Source organism: Lynx rufus, unplaced genomic scaffold (genome assembly GCF_022079265.1).
Source record: "Lynx rufus isolate CCGP_SWC_20201006 ecotype Redwood Valley unplaced genomic scaffold, mLynRuf1.p SCAF_11, whole genome shotgun sequence".
Classification (NCBI taxonomy): Eukaryota; Metazoa; Chordata; class Mammalia; order Carnivora; family Felidae; genus Lynx; species Lynx rufus.
In genome coordinates, this window is record NW_025814825.1 from 66,456,622 (window position 1) to 66,473,529 (window position 16,908).

The 16,908-nt window shown below is 46.5% G+C and overlaps 1 protein-coding gene across 3 annotated transcripts in view; it reads right to left on the reverse strand.

The window, feature by feature from the left end:
• The window catches only part of CUNH10orf143 (chromosome unknown C10orf143 homolog), a 47,884-nt gene that overhangs the window by 10,726 nt on the left and 20,250 nt on the right, over positions 1 to 16,908 (reverse strand). Inside the window, exons 2-4 of one of the 3 annotated variants that reach the window (XR_006960966.1) lie at positions 4,514 to 4,642; positions 4,345 to 4,407; positions 2,894 to 3,054 (exon numbers count right to left, since the gene is read on the reverse strand). Coding sequence is in view for 2 of the 3 variants with exons in the window: in XM_047073630.1 (XP_046929586.1) it covers positions 4,345 to 4,407; positions 4,514 to 4,642 (192 nt within the window). In the remaining variant the exon portion in view is untranslated. The remainder of the gene's footprint in view (positions 1 to 2,893; positions 3,055 to 4,344; positions 4,408 to 4,513; positions 4,643 to 16,908) is intronic. The other 2 variants (XM_047073631.1, XM_047073630.1) reach the window with 2 other exon arrangements.

Below are 16,908 nucleotides of genomic sequence, written 5' to 3' on the forward strand. Positions count from 1 at the left end.
CAGCCAGGAGGCTGGACAACAGGCTGGACCACACACCCCACGCCCCGCCCGCCTCTCCTTCTCCCGCCCCTCCCCTGCACTGTCAGTCAAGGGACTTCAGTGTCAGCGTGGGAACAGCACAGAGGCTTATTAGGTCTACTTCCCTTAGTACCTGCCCTCATCACTAATGAACAGGCTGTTATCTAAAATCAACTTGTTGGGGTGTGTGTGTTGGGGGGGGGGGATCCATAAAACCAAAACATCGTGGTTTGCACATCAGCTTTTATGTGGCAATTCAGCACCAGTTTAGGTAATAAAACCCAGCTCACCCCAGATAACAGAACAAACACCACCAGTGATGAGCAATATTAAAGGGCCTGACTCTTTCGATTTAATGCCCGGGCTCACCACGTCGCCCAGGCAGCTCCGGGCTGGGGCAGGCTCTGCCCGTGCTGCGAAACACCACGCTTGCTGAACCACACCCTGAGGCCTGAGGATGGGGAACAGAGACCCAGAGGCCCGTGTTTAAAACTGCGATCCTTTTTTTTTTTTTTGTCCAAGAGGACTGGTTTACTCTTCAGGCAATTAGGTAGGATACAGTTCAGAAACGAATGCAGGTATTTCATGCAGGGAATTTAATATGGCTTCAACCGCTCACGGAAGAGCAGAGAGGCCCTGCAGGGGAGGTCAAGGCAAGCCCACGCCCCCACGCAGACAGCCGCAGGCCCCGGCACGGAACACAAGCGGAAGCAAAATGACCACAGAGCCCAGACGCCCGTGCCACCTGGCAGGAGCGGGGGGCAAGCGGGCTAACTCTGCAGGAGCTGGCATCTTGGAGGGAGGGGCTGAGAGGCTGCCTTGGGGGTGAGGTGGGGGGAGAGGGGTGCCCTGGCTTCCACCCCACCCTCCCTCACACTCCAGGGTCCAGGGTCAGAAACCAGAAGCCAAGGAGTCTGGAAGCACAGTCTCCACAACACAGAGCAGAGCAAAGGTGGGGCACAGAGCTGAGAAAAACCGGGCAGGCGGCCATCATGCAGACCCAATACAATCTGAAGGTGGCCCTGCCCCTGCAGGGCTCATGCGCTGGGGAGCTAGGGTGACGGGGACCAGATGCCACTTGGAAAACTGGTGCCAGGACACAGCACCTCAACGAACAGGGGAGATCTGCTTTTCCTACAATTTCCTGCCTTACGGTGCCCCCACCCCCACACCACGTACCTTCATTCGACTGCCCTACAGACCTTTCACGGCCCTATTGGGTTTCATCGAACGGATTAGAATTTGCAAAGGATGGCACGGTTTCCACGGTCCACTCGGCCACCGTGGGCCCTGCACCCAGCGGGCTAAGCTGACCCGAGAAAGGAGGCGTCGTGGCCAGGCTGTGGCCCAGTCCTGGAACCGCCCACGAAGGAGAGGTCATCAGCGACGGTGGCCACTGGCACTGCCTCCAGGTTCGCAGCCCTGGACGGGGCTGCAGAGAGGGGGCACCCCGGCCTGGGGAAGGGTGGACTCCCCAAAGGACGGAACGCCACGTCCCACCACAAGGACAGGGGCCACTTCCATTGCAGCCGTCGGTCACCCGAGCAGGACGAAGCAGGGCTAAGAGAAGGTGCCTCCAAGGAACAGCACGCACGACAGCAGAGACCCCGCGGCAAGGCCCAAATGGCGGTCGCTGCAAGGGGAGCCAGAACAGACCGCACAGGGAGGAGACCACGCGCCAGCCTGGGCGACAAGGCGGATGGAGAAGGGCAACCGAGAAGTCCCCGCATACGCGAGAAGCCAAGACCCTGCATTCATGAGAAATGATTCGTGCTAAAAACCAAGAGCTCAGGAGTAGAATGACAGCAGAAACTCAGGCTCCGAGCCTCGACAGCTGCCTGAGGACGCAGGGCAGGACCGGCCGATCGGGTGAGGTCCCGCCAAGTCAGAACCACACCAGAAAACGAGGCACAAAGGAGGTTATGGGGGGAGACGGGGAGCACCAAAGAAGGGGAGTTTCCCTTTAGGGCCCCACAGACTCCCCGGTGCACCCTGTGCTTCTCTGTGACCCAAGGTCATCACCCTGGCTCCACTACGGGAACAGTGGTACAGAAGGGGCACACTTGTGTGCACGGGCACACGTCTGTGGATGGAGCCGTGTGTCTAATGAAGTCTTCTGCAAGTCGGACTTGCTGTCTGTTGGTGATTTCCTGGTAAGCACTGCTCCCTGGGATCTCACATTTCTAAAAATACTATTTGCTTTTTATTTAACACTGAACCTTTTGATGTTCCAGAATACAAAAATAGCGTCTTATTATTTTAAAAGCTTAGGAGAGAAACTAGCCGTATTATTAGAAAAAGAAGATATACGCAGCTATAGTCTGTTCAAATATCAAGAGGTGTGACTTTTCAAATTCACATTTCAATCTTTATTTACATAAGACTTTTAGAAACAGTGGGTGTAAATATTAAATCACCCAAGCCTGGGTAAAGTTTTATTGAGAATGACTACTGATAAAGGGAAACTGATTTTTTAAAGTCGGTTTCTGAAATTTAGATGAAAAGAATATCGAGCACTAACGAAAAAATGATGTATTTACATATCAATATAGGTTCTCTGCTCACAGATTCATTTCCTATGAAACGTAACAGAGGCAAGCCTGGGGAGTTACAAAGGAAGGAAAAATCCTAATCAAATAGATACTGTTGTTCAAACAGAATATTAGCTAAAATGATCCAATCAGCTGTTTGAGCCAAATTTTTTTTCTTTAAGCCATTCATGCCAGAACACAACCTCTTAGAGCAGTAAGAATCCACACTACGTTCCAAGTATTTGCCCAACAGATGGGGGGATTTGAGAGATACATTCCATGGAAATGGGACGAGGACAAGGAAGGTCACCATCTAGTCACCAGCACTGACACAATTTACTCACAATGTGTCTCTCCAGGTAAACATCACGTATTTGTATCCAGCGCAGGTGCAGCTGTTGTACGAACCAACCTAAAGTACAGTAAGTTCCGACCGCTGGATCTCTGCCTCCGCCCTTGTTCAAGGACTACACCGGGGAATGAAGCACAACGCGCAGGAATTCTCCTGACGAAAAGACCACAAAAAGTCGAAAAGCAGGGCGCCTGGATGGCTCAGGCGGTTGAGCGTCCAACTTCAGCTCAGGTCACGAACTCACAGTCGTGAGTTCGAGCCCCCCCCCCCCCCCGCCCCAGTGGGCTCTATGCTGACAGCTCAGAGCCTAGAGCCTGCTTAGGATTCTGTGTCTCCCTCTCTCTCTCTGCCCCTCCCCTGCTCATGCTTTCTCTCTTTCTCTCAAAAATAAACATTAAAAAAAAAAATCGAAAAGCACACCTTTACAAAGCAAGTCAAACACTAAGCTTGGTTTCTATTTCTCCAATGACTTCAGGTGACCAGAGGTTCACACGGGCGATAGCCGACACTTAGGTCTTCACTAAAAACAAAACCATTGCTTCTCACTGTAAAATACAGTAGCCTGCAATATATCCACTGAAAATCTTATAATTTATTGACTCAATCTTTTGCTTATCAGAAACAGAGCAATACATTTCTCTAAAAATCTGTAGGGGGAAATCTAAGAAATACTCACATACACACAGATATACACACACACACACACACACACACACACTCTCTCTCTCTCTCTCTCTCTCTCTCTCTTTCTCTCTCTCCTGGTTTCTATGTGTCAATTAAATGTAATTCCATTTTATTGTGATATTACGATTCTAAACTTAAAATTAAAAAAACCCCAAGAATTACAGAAGTTATCAAAAGACATATTAACTTGTTCTTAGAGTAAGTCTAAAATGAATAACAAAGGTATGATGCTAGTGTCCAACCTTACGATATCCTGCCCGATACAGGAGATGGGGAATGTGACTCTGGCTATGTTAGGCCTCCTTTACTTTGATTTAATGGTGGGAATACTGCATTTCTCCCTCTGAAATCTGTGGTTTCTGTAAAGTTTACGGAAACACGAAAGAAAGCTTAAGCAGGGAAAAGAGAAAACAATGTCCATCCCTATTCGGATAATTAAATGAGGTCAGGGCTTTCCTCCAAGACGTCCTCAAATGATCTCTATTAAATGTATCCAGTGGCCTGTTCCCTTCCCTGAACTCTGTGTTAAGAAAAAATTTTAAGTGTATTTTCATTTCTGTTTCCAAGCTGAAGCTGGAAACAAATCAGTTTGCACCCCAGCAGAATGCCAAGAAAAGCTTAAATCAATCTGCACCTTTTTATTTACATCCCTCATTCCTTAGAAATGTAATTGCCGTTTTTATTAACTTTGTTTTATGGATCTAATATTTAAGAACAAGTCTGTCTTTTATGTCACAGAGAGAAGGTTAATGCACTTACAGATTCCCCCGCAATACATCTCGGGCAAGGCTGGGCCGAGTTCCTTCCACCGTTGTGAGGAATCTATTTAACAAATCACAGCCGCAGATGTATCAGAACAGTGATTATTTACACTTTTTATTAAAATATTTAAATGGGTCACAGCTGGATTGGTGGGAATGGAACCTACCCCCGCGCGTGGCCACCGCTGGCCGCTGTCAGGGAGCCCCTCGCCGCTCCAGGACATGGGGGCGCTCACCTTCACCGGGGGGCAGCCTCGCTCCTGCCCAGCCGCCTCGAGTCTCCTGCACACCCGCTTCTGAAATACACCAAATGTCACTTCAGAGAGCCTCCTAGAGCACACGACGCTAACTGGATTTGCTTTCGGAAAATGTCAGCTGCAAACACAGACCCCTGCGGAGCCCGGCAAGTTTACAGGGCGTTCGGGGGGTGACTTTAAACGTCGTCTTTCAGGAACCCATTCCATCAGTTACATTTAACCTCATTACTTGTAGCGCTGTTTGGTGTTTACTTAGCTTTATAGATTTAAAGTAGCCATCTGCAACAATTTTGGGCGAAACTCTTATAATAAACTATTGTGACTGGTTTACTGATATTGAAAATATACAAAACCTATCAATTTTGTTCCAGAAACTAGTTACGTGCTTCCACACATTTTGCCTGGTTTCGAGTCACAAACTTTCTTCCTACGAGATGAATAATTCACAGGTGAGTAATTCTTTATGGTCTTGCTGACACTGAGGAGCAAATTAATTGTGCTTATTTTCAAGTTGCACACACGCTCTGTAACTGATGAGCTTTGGGAAAGTCAGCACTTGGCTTCTGCTTCCCCAGGAACTGAAGAAGGCCAACCGCGAAAGCAATCCTCCGACACTAAAGGAAAAACGCATTCACTCTCAAGATCCTGGGACCGAGCCTTCTGAAGGGCCGCCCTGTTTTCAGCGATGCCCAGCTGACAAGCGACAGGACCCCTGCGTGTGGCGGTGAAGCCCGACCTCGGCCCGGGGCCGGCATCCGGCCCCGCTGCTGGACCAGCTCCCCCCCACTCAGCGGCCCCGCGCTCACGCTGCGGCCCCCTCGGCCGCCTGGCCTCTGGCAAACCATCACCAAGGTTCGTACCACGTTTGTATCGTCTGTGCTAATACCTGTCTGTACTTTCTAATTTGACTTTATTTTTTTACTCAGTGGATTTACTCAGGATAGAAACCTTCTATCATGGATTTAGAGTGCTAGTTTTACTGACCTCTAACATGCCTTACAGGCTAAATGGAAATTGGAGATTAAACTGGAAAATGTTGAACTCCAAGTCCCTTAACCCACTGAGAAGACTTTCTCGGGGTAAGTGCTCGACCTCCAGGTGGCCAAAGACAAGGCTGGCTACGAGCCATGACTTCCCTACGGCTCCCCTAACCAAGCTACGAGTCTACACAAGACCACACTGTGGGACAATGTGAAGACAGAGAACGTGAACGACGGAAAACAGGGTGAGAGACAGAAAAGCCAGCAGGTGCCAGTGCGGGGCGCCTCGTGCTCCCAGCTCACACATGCACCTGCCGACGTGAGCTCTGGTGAGCAGGGGCACAAGGAAGAAGCATAGGACACAGAACGGCACCAGCAAAGGGGTGAGAAAGTCCAGTACAAACACCAAAGAGCTACAAAGTGCCTGAGCAGAGAGCCTGGGTCAGGGAAGGGGCTGAAGGTGCACACATGTGGCAGAAGGGGACAGACACCATTTACAGGGGCATCGGCAAAACTCCGAGCTTCTGGGGAAGAAAACAGGAAAAAGGCAGGGAGAACCACCCTTTGGCAACTGAGTGTAAAGCTAAAAAGAAAGAGGGAGAGTGTAGGGTCTTATGAGCAAAAAGGAAATATGAGATTCAACCTGCCCATCCTCAACAAAACCAACCAGCCAGCCAACAGCGGCCATGGCACCTGCACTTGGGCCAAATTAACCGCAGAGGCTGCCGTCAGACTAGAAATCTTTTAAAAACACTCAATACCGTAAAGAGTTACTCCTGAAAACCACCATGAGTCAAAAGAAAATTGGAATTTACACCCTAAAATCACAAACGTTATTCAAACATTTGAGGACAGGAAAGACTACCCTGAATCAGAAATATAAAATTAAAAACAGAAAAGGACCAAAACAGGGAGAAAGTGACATGAGCAGATGCATCAGATAATGGAAGGAAAACAAAATTATCTCAGAAATGAGGAATGGGGGCGCCTGGGTGGCTCAGTAGGTTTAAGCGTCCAACTCCCGATCTCAGCTCAAATCATGACCTCACGGTTCGTGGGACCGAGCCCCATGTGAGGCTCTGCGCTGAAGCATGGACCCTACTTGGGATTCTGTCTCTCCCTCTCTCTCTGCCCCACCCCTGCTCTCTTTCTCTTTCTCTCACTCTCAAAACAAATATCAAAAAATTAAAAACAGGGGCGCCTGGGTGGCGCAGTCGGTTAAGCGTCCGACTTCAGCCAGGTCACGATCTCGCGGTCCGGGAGTTCGAGCCCCGCGTCAGGCTCTGGGCTGATGGCTCGGAGCCTGGAGCCTGTTTCCGATTCTGTGTCTCCCTCTCTCTCTGCCCCTCCCCCGTTCATGCTCTGTCTCTCTCTGTCCCAAAAATAAATAAACGTTGAAAAAAAAAATTTTAAAAAAAAAAAAATTAAAAACAAAGAAAGAAATGAGGAATAAACTACAGAGCATCCAAGGAGAATAACTCCAAATGGAAAGTAACAAAGGCACCGAGGAAAGACAGGACACGAGGAGGACAGACGTGGCAGGGAGAGAACACGAAGCAGTGGCACCCGTGAGTCGGGCTTCCCGAAAGAGGAAAACAAAACAGAACCGCAAAGCCAGGATTTAACATGTAAGAACATTTTCAGCATAGAAAAAGGCCTGAATCTTCAAACGAAAGTTCTCACAGGGTACCTGGGAAAAATGACCCAGGATAATCAACTCTGAGACGTGTCCTAATGAAGCTATGGGGTCTCAAAGGTAAGGACAAAGTCCTCGAGGCCCACGGGCCCAGATTAATGAAGACTCAAAGGAAGCTGACTGGCACGGGCCTTACCAGGGACCTGGACGACAGTACCCCCAATCGGCCCTTCTGAAGGTCAGCTTTATCTGATCTAGTGATGACTGGGGGCTCCAGCAAAGGATTTATGAGGCACATTCAAAAATACGTAAGTGCGTATTTTAGACCAAAATAAAGGTGTAGTTAAGCTGAAAGGCAGATGTACAAAAATTACATAGTGACAAAGCAGAAATAATTCAACTGAAAAATGTGAGGTGAAGGAAGAGGTAAAGGGCAAACACTCTGATTAATGGACAGGTCAGTGCTGTGTAAGCAACAGGTGTATTAAAGAATACGAGAAAGAAACAGGAAAGTGAGACGATAAAGAGTTTAATCACACAGGCTACTAAGGACGTAAAAATAGGTTCAAATACCCCCCTATTAAAAGAAAACAGTTTTTAACTGGGCTCACAGAACAAGCCCCACCTGCATGCTGCGTACAAGACACACACCTAAAATAAAGTCATTCAGAAAAGCCAAAAAATGGGGCGCCTGGGTGGCGCAGTCGGTTAAGCGTCCGACTTCAGCCAGGTCACGATCTCGCGGTCCGGGAGTTCGAGCCCCACGTCGGGCTCTGGGCTGATGGCTCAGAGCCTGGAGCCTGTTTCCGATTCTGTGTCTCCCTCTCTCTCTGCCCCTCCCCCGTTCATGCTCTGTCTCTCTCTGTCCCAAAAATAAATAAACGTTGAAAAAAAAAAATTAAAAAAAAAAAAAAGAAAAGCCAAAAAATTAAAAAGATGGACAAAGGTAAATAAAACAAAAAGAAAGAAGGAGACCGAGTAGGATTCAAGTCCCAAAGCATTAAACACAAGAGGATGCACTTAATGTTCAACGCCACAGTCTGCAACAAAGACACAATGCTCATGAAATCTGTGCACCAAATAATACAACCACCACTTCTACGAAGCAGACACAACAGGATATGCAAGGAGACGCAGGTAGGAATGTACTCATAGTGGGAGATTCAGTACACCATCTCCGTACAAGACAGAGCAAGTGCACAAGAGTAAGTAAGGAGACAGATCTCAGCAACACCATCAACCAAGGCAGATCTTGTGCATACGCAGTGAACCGCACACCCTGATAACCGAGAATGTACATCTTCTCAAAAAACTATAGCACGTTCACCACAAGTGATGGTGTATTTAGGTCACAAAGAAAACATCAACAATTTCCATAATGTAGAAACACTGCAGACAATACCTTCTGATCACAATGCAATGTAAGTATACATCATTAACAACAACAACAAAACAGAAAGGCACTTCCACTTGGATATTTAAAAATCCTATTACTGGGGCGCCTGGGTGGCTCAGTCGGTTAAGCGGCCGACTTCGGCTCAGGTCATGATCTCACGGTCCGTGAGTTCGAGCCCCGCGTCGGGCTCTGTGCTGACAGCTCAGAGCCTGGAGCCTGTTTCAGATTCTGTGTCTCCCTCTCTCTCTGCCCCTCCCCTGTTCATGCTCTGTCTCTCCCTGTCTCAAAAATAAATTAAAAAAAAAAAAAGTTATGGGGCGCCTGGGTGGCGCAGTCGGTTAAGCGTCCGACTTCAGCCAGGTCACGATCTCGCGGTCCGTGAGTTCGAGCCCCGCGTCAGGCTCTGGGCTGATGGCTCGGAGCCTGGAGCCTGTTTCCGATTCTGTGTCTCCCTCTCTCTCTGCCCCTCCCCCGTTCATGCTCTGTCTCTCTCTGTCCCAAAAATAAATAAACGTTGAAAAAAAAAATTATAAAAAAAAAAAAAGTTAAAAAAAAAAAGTCCTATTACTGACTCTTAAGTGAAACTAAAAGAATAGAATTTTGAAAAAGTAATTACACAGAAAACACTACGTATCTGAGCCTAGGGAATGCATTTAAAGCAGTAGTCCAAGAAAAATTCATTATATGAATATTTTTATCAATAAAAGTGAAAAAACAAAATTAATAAACCAACAAATCTCAGCTCATAAAAACTATAAAAATAACAACAGAGTAACCCAAAAGAAAATGCATGGAGAGAAACAATGGAGGGAAAAACTGATTACTGAGGTGGAGTTTTCCATTAAAACACTAGAGCTAAACAATAACTCTGAGTCTTGTTTGTGTGTGTGTGTGTGTGTGTGTGTGTGTGTGTGGCGGGGGGGTGGTAAGTGACAAAACAGACAATCCACCAGCTAAGTTGCTCAAGAAAAAAGGGGAGAAAGCACAAATACAGAGAATAAGAAATGACACAGGGAAAGTGACGAGGAAACAAGAAATTTTAAAAATCCCAAGAGACGGCTTTGCAGACAGACGTCTGTGCAGACAGACGTCTGTGCAAACATGTGAAAACGTAGCTGAGAAGGACAAGTTCCTAAGGACACTCGGATGACCAAGGCTGGCCCCACTGCAGCCGGAACGCGGCTGACTGCAGGGAAGAAAAAGAGCCGCTTCCTGGGCAGGCAGGCACCCCACAAGAAGCAGCGGACAGACAGCTTCAGGGATTCGAGCAGACCTTCATCGCCGGACGGTTCCAACGCTCCATGTAAACTGCCCAGAGCACTGACAAGGTCGGAAAAAGCTCCCAAGTTCTTTAATGAAGCAAGTGTCACACTGACACACCAGGTAAAGAGCAATAAAGACAGACAATCACAGGCCAGTACCCCTCAGGAATATCAATGCAGAAATATTAAATAAAACATTAACAAACAGAATCTAACACCAGACCACATATCGTGACCAAGTAGGATTTTTTTCCAGAAATGAAAGTTGGGTTCAATATTAAGAAATCCAGTAGCATTCACTGTACTAATCAACCTAAGGAAAAAAACATATGGTTATCTATAGAGATGCTAAAAAAAACCCTTTGCCAAAATTTAAAACCCATCTATAAAAATCACAGAAAATAGAAATTGAGTTATATATATATATATATATATATATATATATATATATATATATATGTTTTTTAATCACTTATTTGTGAGAGGGGGAGAGAGAGAGAGAGAGACAGAATCTAAAGCAGGCTCCAGGCTCCGAGCTGTCAGCACAGAGCCCAACGCGGGGCTCGAACTCACAAACCGTGAGATCATGACCTGAGAGTTATATTCTTCACATGATAAATATACATACACTATTCCTAACGCCAGTATCTTACTTAATCGGAAAAGGCTGGTGGCATTTCCACTAAAACGGAGGCAAGGATGCCCGATCTCCATTTGTGCTCACCAGTGCCCTACCCTAGAGGGATTATGTTACCCTGTACAGTTACAAAAGACACATCAAGCAGAGGCATAAGAATGGGTAAGGAAGTAAAACGATCTGTATTTGCAGACGATAGCATAATGTATATCTGGAACCCCCCAGAGAACCAATGATAAAACTAACCCAAGCAATAAAACCATCCCTTGAATATTAGGATACAAAGTTAACCTACAAAAACTGCCTTCAAATATAATAAAGTATTAGGGAAAAGTCCATTCTAAGTAATTACAACAAAGAGGGTCAAACGTTTTGGAGTAAGTTTAATAAGAATTGTACAGAGCCTATACAAGGAAAACTCAAAACATTCTTGAAAGACACAAAAGTAGATATGAACAAATGAAAAGGCATCTTCTATTCTAGGTTAGGATGACTTAACATTTGAAAGATGACAGTTAATTGATAAATGCAATGTAATGCCAGTAAAAACACCAACAGATTATTGTATGGACTTACGCAGTTGATACCAAAGGTCACGTGGAAAGGCAAACATGCAAGAATAGGCAGGAAAACCCTGAGGAACATACCAGACTCTATGGATTGGACTTAAAGCGGTAATCAGAGAAGCATTCATCACATTAATATTTCTATCAACAAAAATGAAAAAATAAAATTAAGCCACTGGATAGTAAACCGTACCATGAAGACTCTATAATTAAACCGGGTCGTACTGATGATAGACAAATAGGCAAATGGGACTGAATAACAAGTCCAGAAATAAGGGGCCCCTGGGGGGCTCAGTTGGTTAAGCTCCACCTTCGGCTCAGGTCACGATCTCGCGGCTCATGGGTTCGAGCCCTGCGTTGGACTCTGTGCTGACAGCTCAGATCCTGGAGCCTGCTTCGGATTCTGTGTCTCCCTCTCGCTCTGCCCCTCCCCCACAGATACCACTTGGCATCTGTCAGACCGGCAGAACTTCCAAGTGTGACCCAGACTCTGCCGGAAGGTTGTGGGAAACAGGCACCTATCTCCTGCGCTGCAAATTCTGCAGGAAACTTGGTGATACGGAAGGAGAGCTACAAACAGACTTTCTAACCCAGAAATTACACCTGTAGGAATCTACCCACCAGGCACAGCTACAACAATGTGAAAAAAAGGCTGCACACGGTTACTCACCATAGCACTGGTTGAACCGCAAGCTACTGGAAACCGCTAACTAAGCACAGAGCTAACTAAGCAGGAGAGCTGCTGGGGGAGTGGGGCGTGCCCAAGCAGGGCAGCTCTTAGGCAGCCATAAAAACCAGGGAAGACCTCTGTGCCCTGGCTTGCAGCGATTTCCTGGATATACTGTGAAGTGACAAAGTGCAAAAGAAGATCTGCAATATGCTACCCTTGGGGTGCCTGGTGGCTCAGTCAGTTAAGCGTCCAACTTTGGCTCACGTCATGATCTTGCAGTCTGTGGGTTCAAGCCTCACATCGGGCTCTGCGCTGAGAGCTCAGAGCCTGGAGCCTGTTTTGGATTCTGTGTCTCCGTCTCGCTCTGCCCCTCCCCTGCTCATGCTCTGTCTCTCAAAAATAAGTCAATGTTGAGGGAGGGGAGGGTGGGTGATGGGTATTGAGGAGGGCACCTTTTGGGATGAGCACTGGGTGTTGTATGGAAACCAATTTGACAATAAATTTCATATATTGAAAAAAAATAAGTCAATGTTAAAAAAAATTACAAATCCATACATCCATCCATCCATACAGAAGCAATCTACCCTTCATGTAAGAAAGAAGGGGTATAAGAAAACACACCTGTCTGCTCGTCCATACAAAAGAAATACAGGGAGGCTGTACCAGAAACTAAGGAGACTGGATGCCCACAGGGAGTGGGTGGGAAAAGGTAAAAAGGAGGGATGGCAGGTGTAAGTGGGAGCAGACACTTCTCCACGCATGTTCTCGGAAGCTCTAGTCTTAGAACCACAGGGACATTTCACGTACCCCAAAATACCAAATTTAAAACAACTAGGGGGGCGCCTGGGTGGCTCAGTCGCTTAAGCGCCCGACTTAGGCTCAGGTCATGATCTCACGGTCTGTGAGTTCGAGCCCCGCGTTGGGCTCTGTGCTGACAGCTCGGAGACTGTAGCCTGCTTCGAATTCTGTGTCTCCCTCTCTCTCTGTCCCTCCCCTGCTCATACTCTCTGTCTCTCAAAATAAATAAATGTTAAAAAAAATTAAAAAAAAAATCAACCAGGACGTCAGAGAGAGAAGACCCAAATGAAACACAAATAATAACAAATGAAACTATTTTACAAACAAATAACGTGGCCACTACAGAACTATCCTCAGTAACTCTGGCAGATACTATTTAGGCTAGAAACTCTTAAGTCTAAGGGAAAAAAAAAACTGTAAGGAAACCATCAGCAAAACTAAAAGGCAACTGACAGATGGGAGAAGATATTTGCAAACGACGTATCAGATATAGGGTTAGTATACAAAATCTAGAAAGAACTTATCAAACTGAACACCCAAAAAATAAATAATCCAGTGAAGAAATGGGCAAAAGACATGAATAGACACTTCTCCAAGGAAGACAGCCAGATGGCCAACCGACACATGAAAACATGCTCAACATCACTCATCATCAGGGAAACACAAATCAAAACCACAGTGAGATACCACCTCACACCTGTCAGAATGGCTAACGTTAACAACTCAGGCAACAACAGATGTTGGTGAGGACGCGGAGAAAGAGGACCTCTTTTACACTGTTGGTGGCAACGCAAGCTGGTGCAGCTGCTCTGGAAAACAGTATGGAGGTTTCTCAAAAAACTACAAACAGAACTACCCTACGACCCAGCAACTGCACTACTAGGTATTTATCCAAGGGATACAGGTGTGCTGTTTCGAAGGGACACATGCACCCCAATGTTTATAGCAGCACCATCCACAATAGCCAAAGTATGGAAAGAGCCCAGATGTCCATCGATGGATGAATGGATAAAGAAGACGTGGCATATATATACAGCGGAGTATTACTCGGCGATCAAAAGGAATGAAATCTTGCCATTTGCAACTATGTGGATGGAACTAGATACTATGCTAAGCAAAATTAGAGAAAAACAAATATATGACTTCACTCACATGAGGGCTTTAAGATAAAAAACAGGTAAACATAAGGGAAGGGAAGCAAAAATAATATAAAAACAGGGAGGGGGACAAAGCATAAGAGACTTATAAATATGGAGAACAAACAGAGGGTTCCTGGAGGGAGTGTGGGAGGGGGAATGGGCTAAATGGCTAAGGGGCACTAAGGAATCTACCCCTGAAATCATTGTGCTATATGCAAACTAATTTGGATGTAAATTTAAAAAAACAAAATTAAGTATTATGTTGAAAAAAAAAAAAACCCCGTATGCAAATACTGACTGCAGTTAGCAAATCTGTTTCTCACAGGGTTAGCAATTTTGAAACTATTTTATTGGCATCCTAGGATTGAATAAATAAGTAAACATATTGTAAATAATGAGAGCAAGGTTTCTCTGTTGCAGAAATAAGTTACATTTAAAGAAAGGGAAGGGCTCCTGGGTGGCTCCGTTGGTTGAGCATCTGACTCCTGGTTTTGGCTCAGGTCATGATCTCACGGCCTGTGAGATCGAGCCCCGTGTAAGGCTCTGTGCTGGTGGTGCAGAGCCTGCTTGGGATTCCCTCTCTCTGTCCCTTCACTACAGGTTCTCGTTCTCAAAATAATAAATAAACATTAAAAAAACAAAAACAAATAAAGAAAGGGAGAGGCTATGAAAGAACCTGGTGGTGCTGGATTAGACCCGGATGTGCTGTTTTTACATCCAGACAGAGACACGGAAGCACATACAGATGTGTGTAATGCACGTACTACGAAGTGTAAACGATACAAATACCTACACACTAGTGCACGCACACGCGCGCGCACACACACACACACACACACCAATGCCTACATGTTCTAGTTGCGTCTGCTGACGACGGTGGCATCCTAGGAGCGGCAAGACTGCACCGAACAGGTGGGTGCTGCTTTCTAACTACCATTCTCCAGGAATGGTAGGAATTATTAAAGGAATCGAGACTCCAATGGGGAGGGACTGGGTCAGGCATACAATAGGGAAAGCACAAAAAGAGCCTGAGACATTCTGTGCCCCCAAAATAAGGAAGTTTTTAAAAAAGGATGAGGACACATCAAAAAGACAAAGACACGCCATCTTGAAGGAGTTCCCAATGGCCGCCGTTGGAACAACTGGATTGAAATCCAGAGAAAAAAGTAAATTCCCGTGAGTCTGACCGCGACATAAACAACTGAACAAAGAACCCGGGGAGAAGAGATAGTGTTCCCCTTTCCAGATGACTTCTACTTAACTATGTAAAAGGAACAAGGAAAACACAAAGTCACCACGAAGTAAACGCCACAGTGAAAGTTACTTCCAACGAGATTGACCAATAGATGCTAAAATCTATGGGTAGAAGTTTAAGGAGAACCAGGATACTGGCACCGTCTCCAGGCCCCTCCTCTGAGGATCTTATTAATCACAAAGAGAAAGATAGTGGCTTTACAGTGGATGAAATCACCTTCACCGAGTGACAAGATCAACATCAGCAGTAATGACTGACATCGTGAAGCCCTGACACGACGCACTGGGGTGTGATGTCACCTCTGCGGTCTTTGTGCCCAAAGTGCATGGCCTTCATCTACTCATAGAAGCCATGGGACAACCCAAACTGAGTGATACTCTACAAAATAACTGACTCCTCCTCATTAAAAGTGTCAAGGTCATGAGCGACTGAGGAAGTGCCACAGGCTGGAAGAGACCACAGAAGCACAACAACTCGGTGCAGTGTGGACACTGGATTCAATCAGGGTCAGAGAAGCCTGTTAGTGTGAGAACTGGGGAGGCGGGAGTAAGGTCTAGTCTAGTTAACACGCTGAACTGGTGCTAACTTCACGCTCAGCTCACAGTACTATGATCACATAAGCTGTTTAGCCGAAGGCTATACCTGAATTCTCTATACGATGTTTTTTGCAACCTTTCTGTAAATCTGTAACTATTTCGAAGGTTTTAAAAATGAAAAAGAAACCAACCATCTCTTATACCCCTGGTGGTATGTGCACCACACTTCTAGAAACACTGAGTTAAGCCAAACTGCTTTCCCATAATCTCAACCCACTGATTCTAATTTTTCCCTCTTGAGCAACATAAAACAAATATTCCCTCATGCATGAGATGCACATCCTTCCAGATGCTTGCAAATCCTGCTCAGGTACTTTTGAGGCTTCCTCTCTCCCGCCCACTATTCCTGCTGCCTTTCACTAGCCCACACCTGAGATGTTTTCCGGACTTTTCCTATCCCAGACACCTTGCTCCAGAGTTTCTAAACCATCAGCACCCCTCTTAAACCATAACGAACACTTGCAAAGCCAAGTGGCCCCCACGGTGGATAGCAGAACGGCCACCTTCTAGGACTCGGCCACATGTCCTAGCCTAGCCTAGTGTCTGATGCCTAGCTGAACAGGCAGCGGCCACATGGCCTGGCAGGTCCAAGGGAGGCGGGCATCCTCCACTGTCCCTGAGTCTTCTCCACATGAAACAGCCCGATGCTGAGTGTTCCCCTTCGCGGCGAAGGGCTCCCCTCGGCGCCTTCGTTAAGTTTAATTTGACATCCGTGTTGCTTCCTAGTCTAGCAGAGGACATCCAATCCTCCTCCCGAAGGATCCTGCAGTAATCCTACTTATTATCTTCATAACGTTTGCAAAAACGGGGCCTTCTGTGCCTCCGGCCAAGTCAGACCAAAGTACCGCGAAAGACAGGATCAAGGACTAGATCTCTGGTTATTCAGGACATGCTCGATCTTTGCACCCATAAAAAGAAGTATGATGGTAAAACTGGTTTACTGCCAACTTCCCACAATCTGGGTTAAAGGGAAAAAGTGGAAAGGGTAAATGCGCCCCGTGTCATTTTGTATACAGGCTTCAACTCGCCCCCATCGGTAACAATATCATTTCCCTGCTCCTTTCTGAATAACATCACATTTGCCAAAGGGGAAAGCCAAGGGGCACGGACAGGGGACTACGAGTCAGAACCCACACTTTCTGGATGAAATCTAAAACACCGGGGAAGCACATTCGAAACCATTTCTGTGTGGGGTCAAATAACATTTGGCACATTAAGGTCAGTAGACTTGTGATCACGCGTGGTGACAAGCTGACATTCTTTAAGTGGCTCAGATGGTTGGGGAATTGGGCCCCCACACCCGGTGGCAGGCAAAAGGGGGACTCATGCTGGCACCTAGGTGGTCGGTAAGAGCTGGGCTCCCCTCGGGG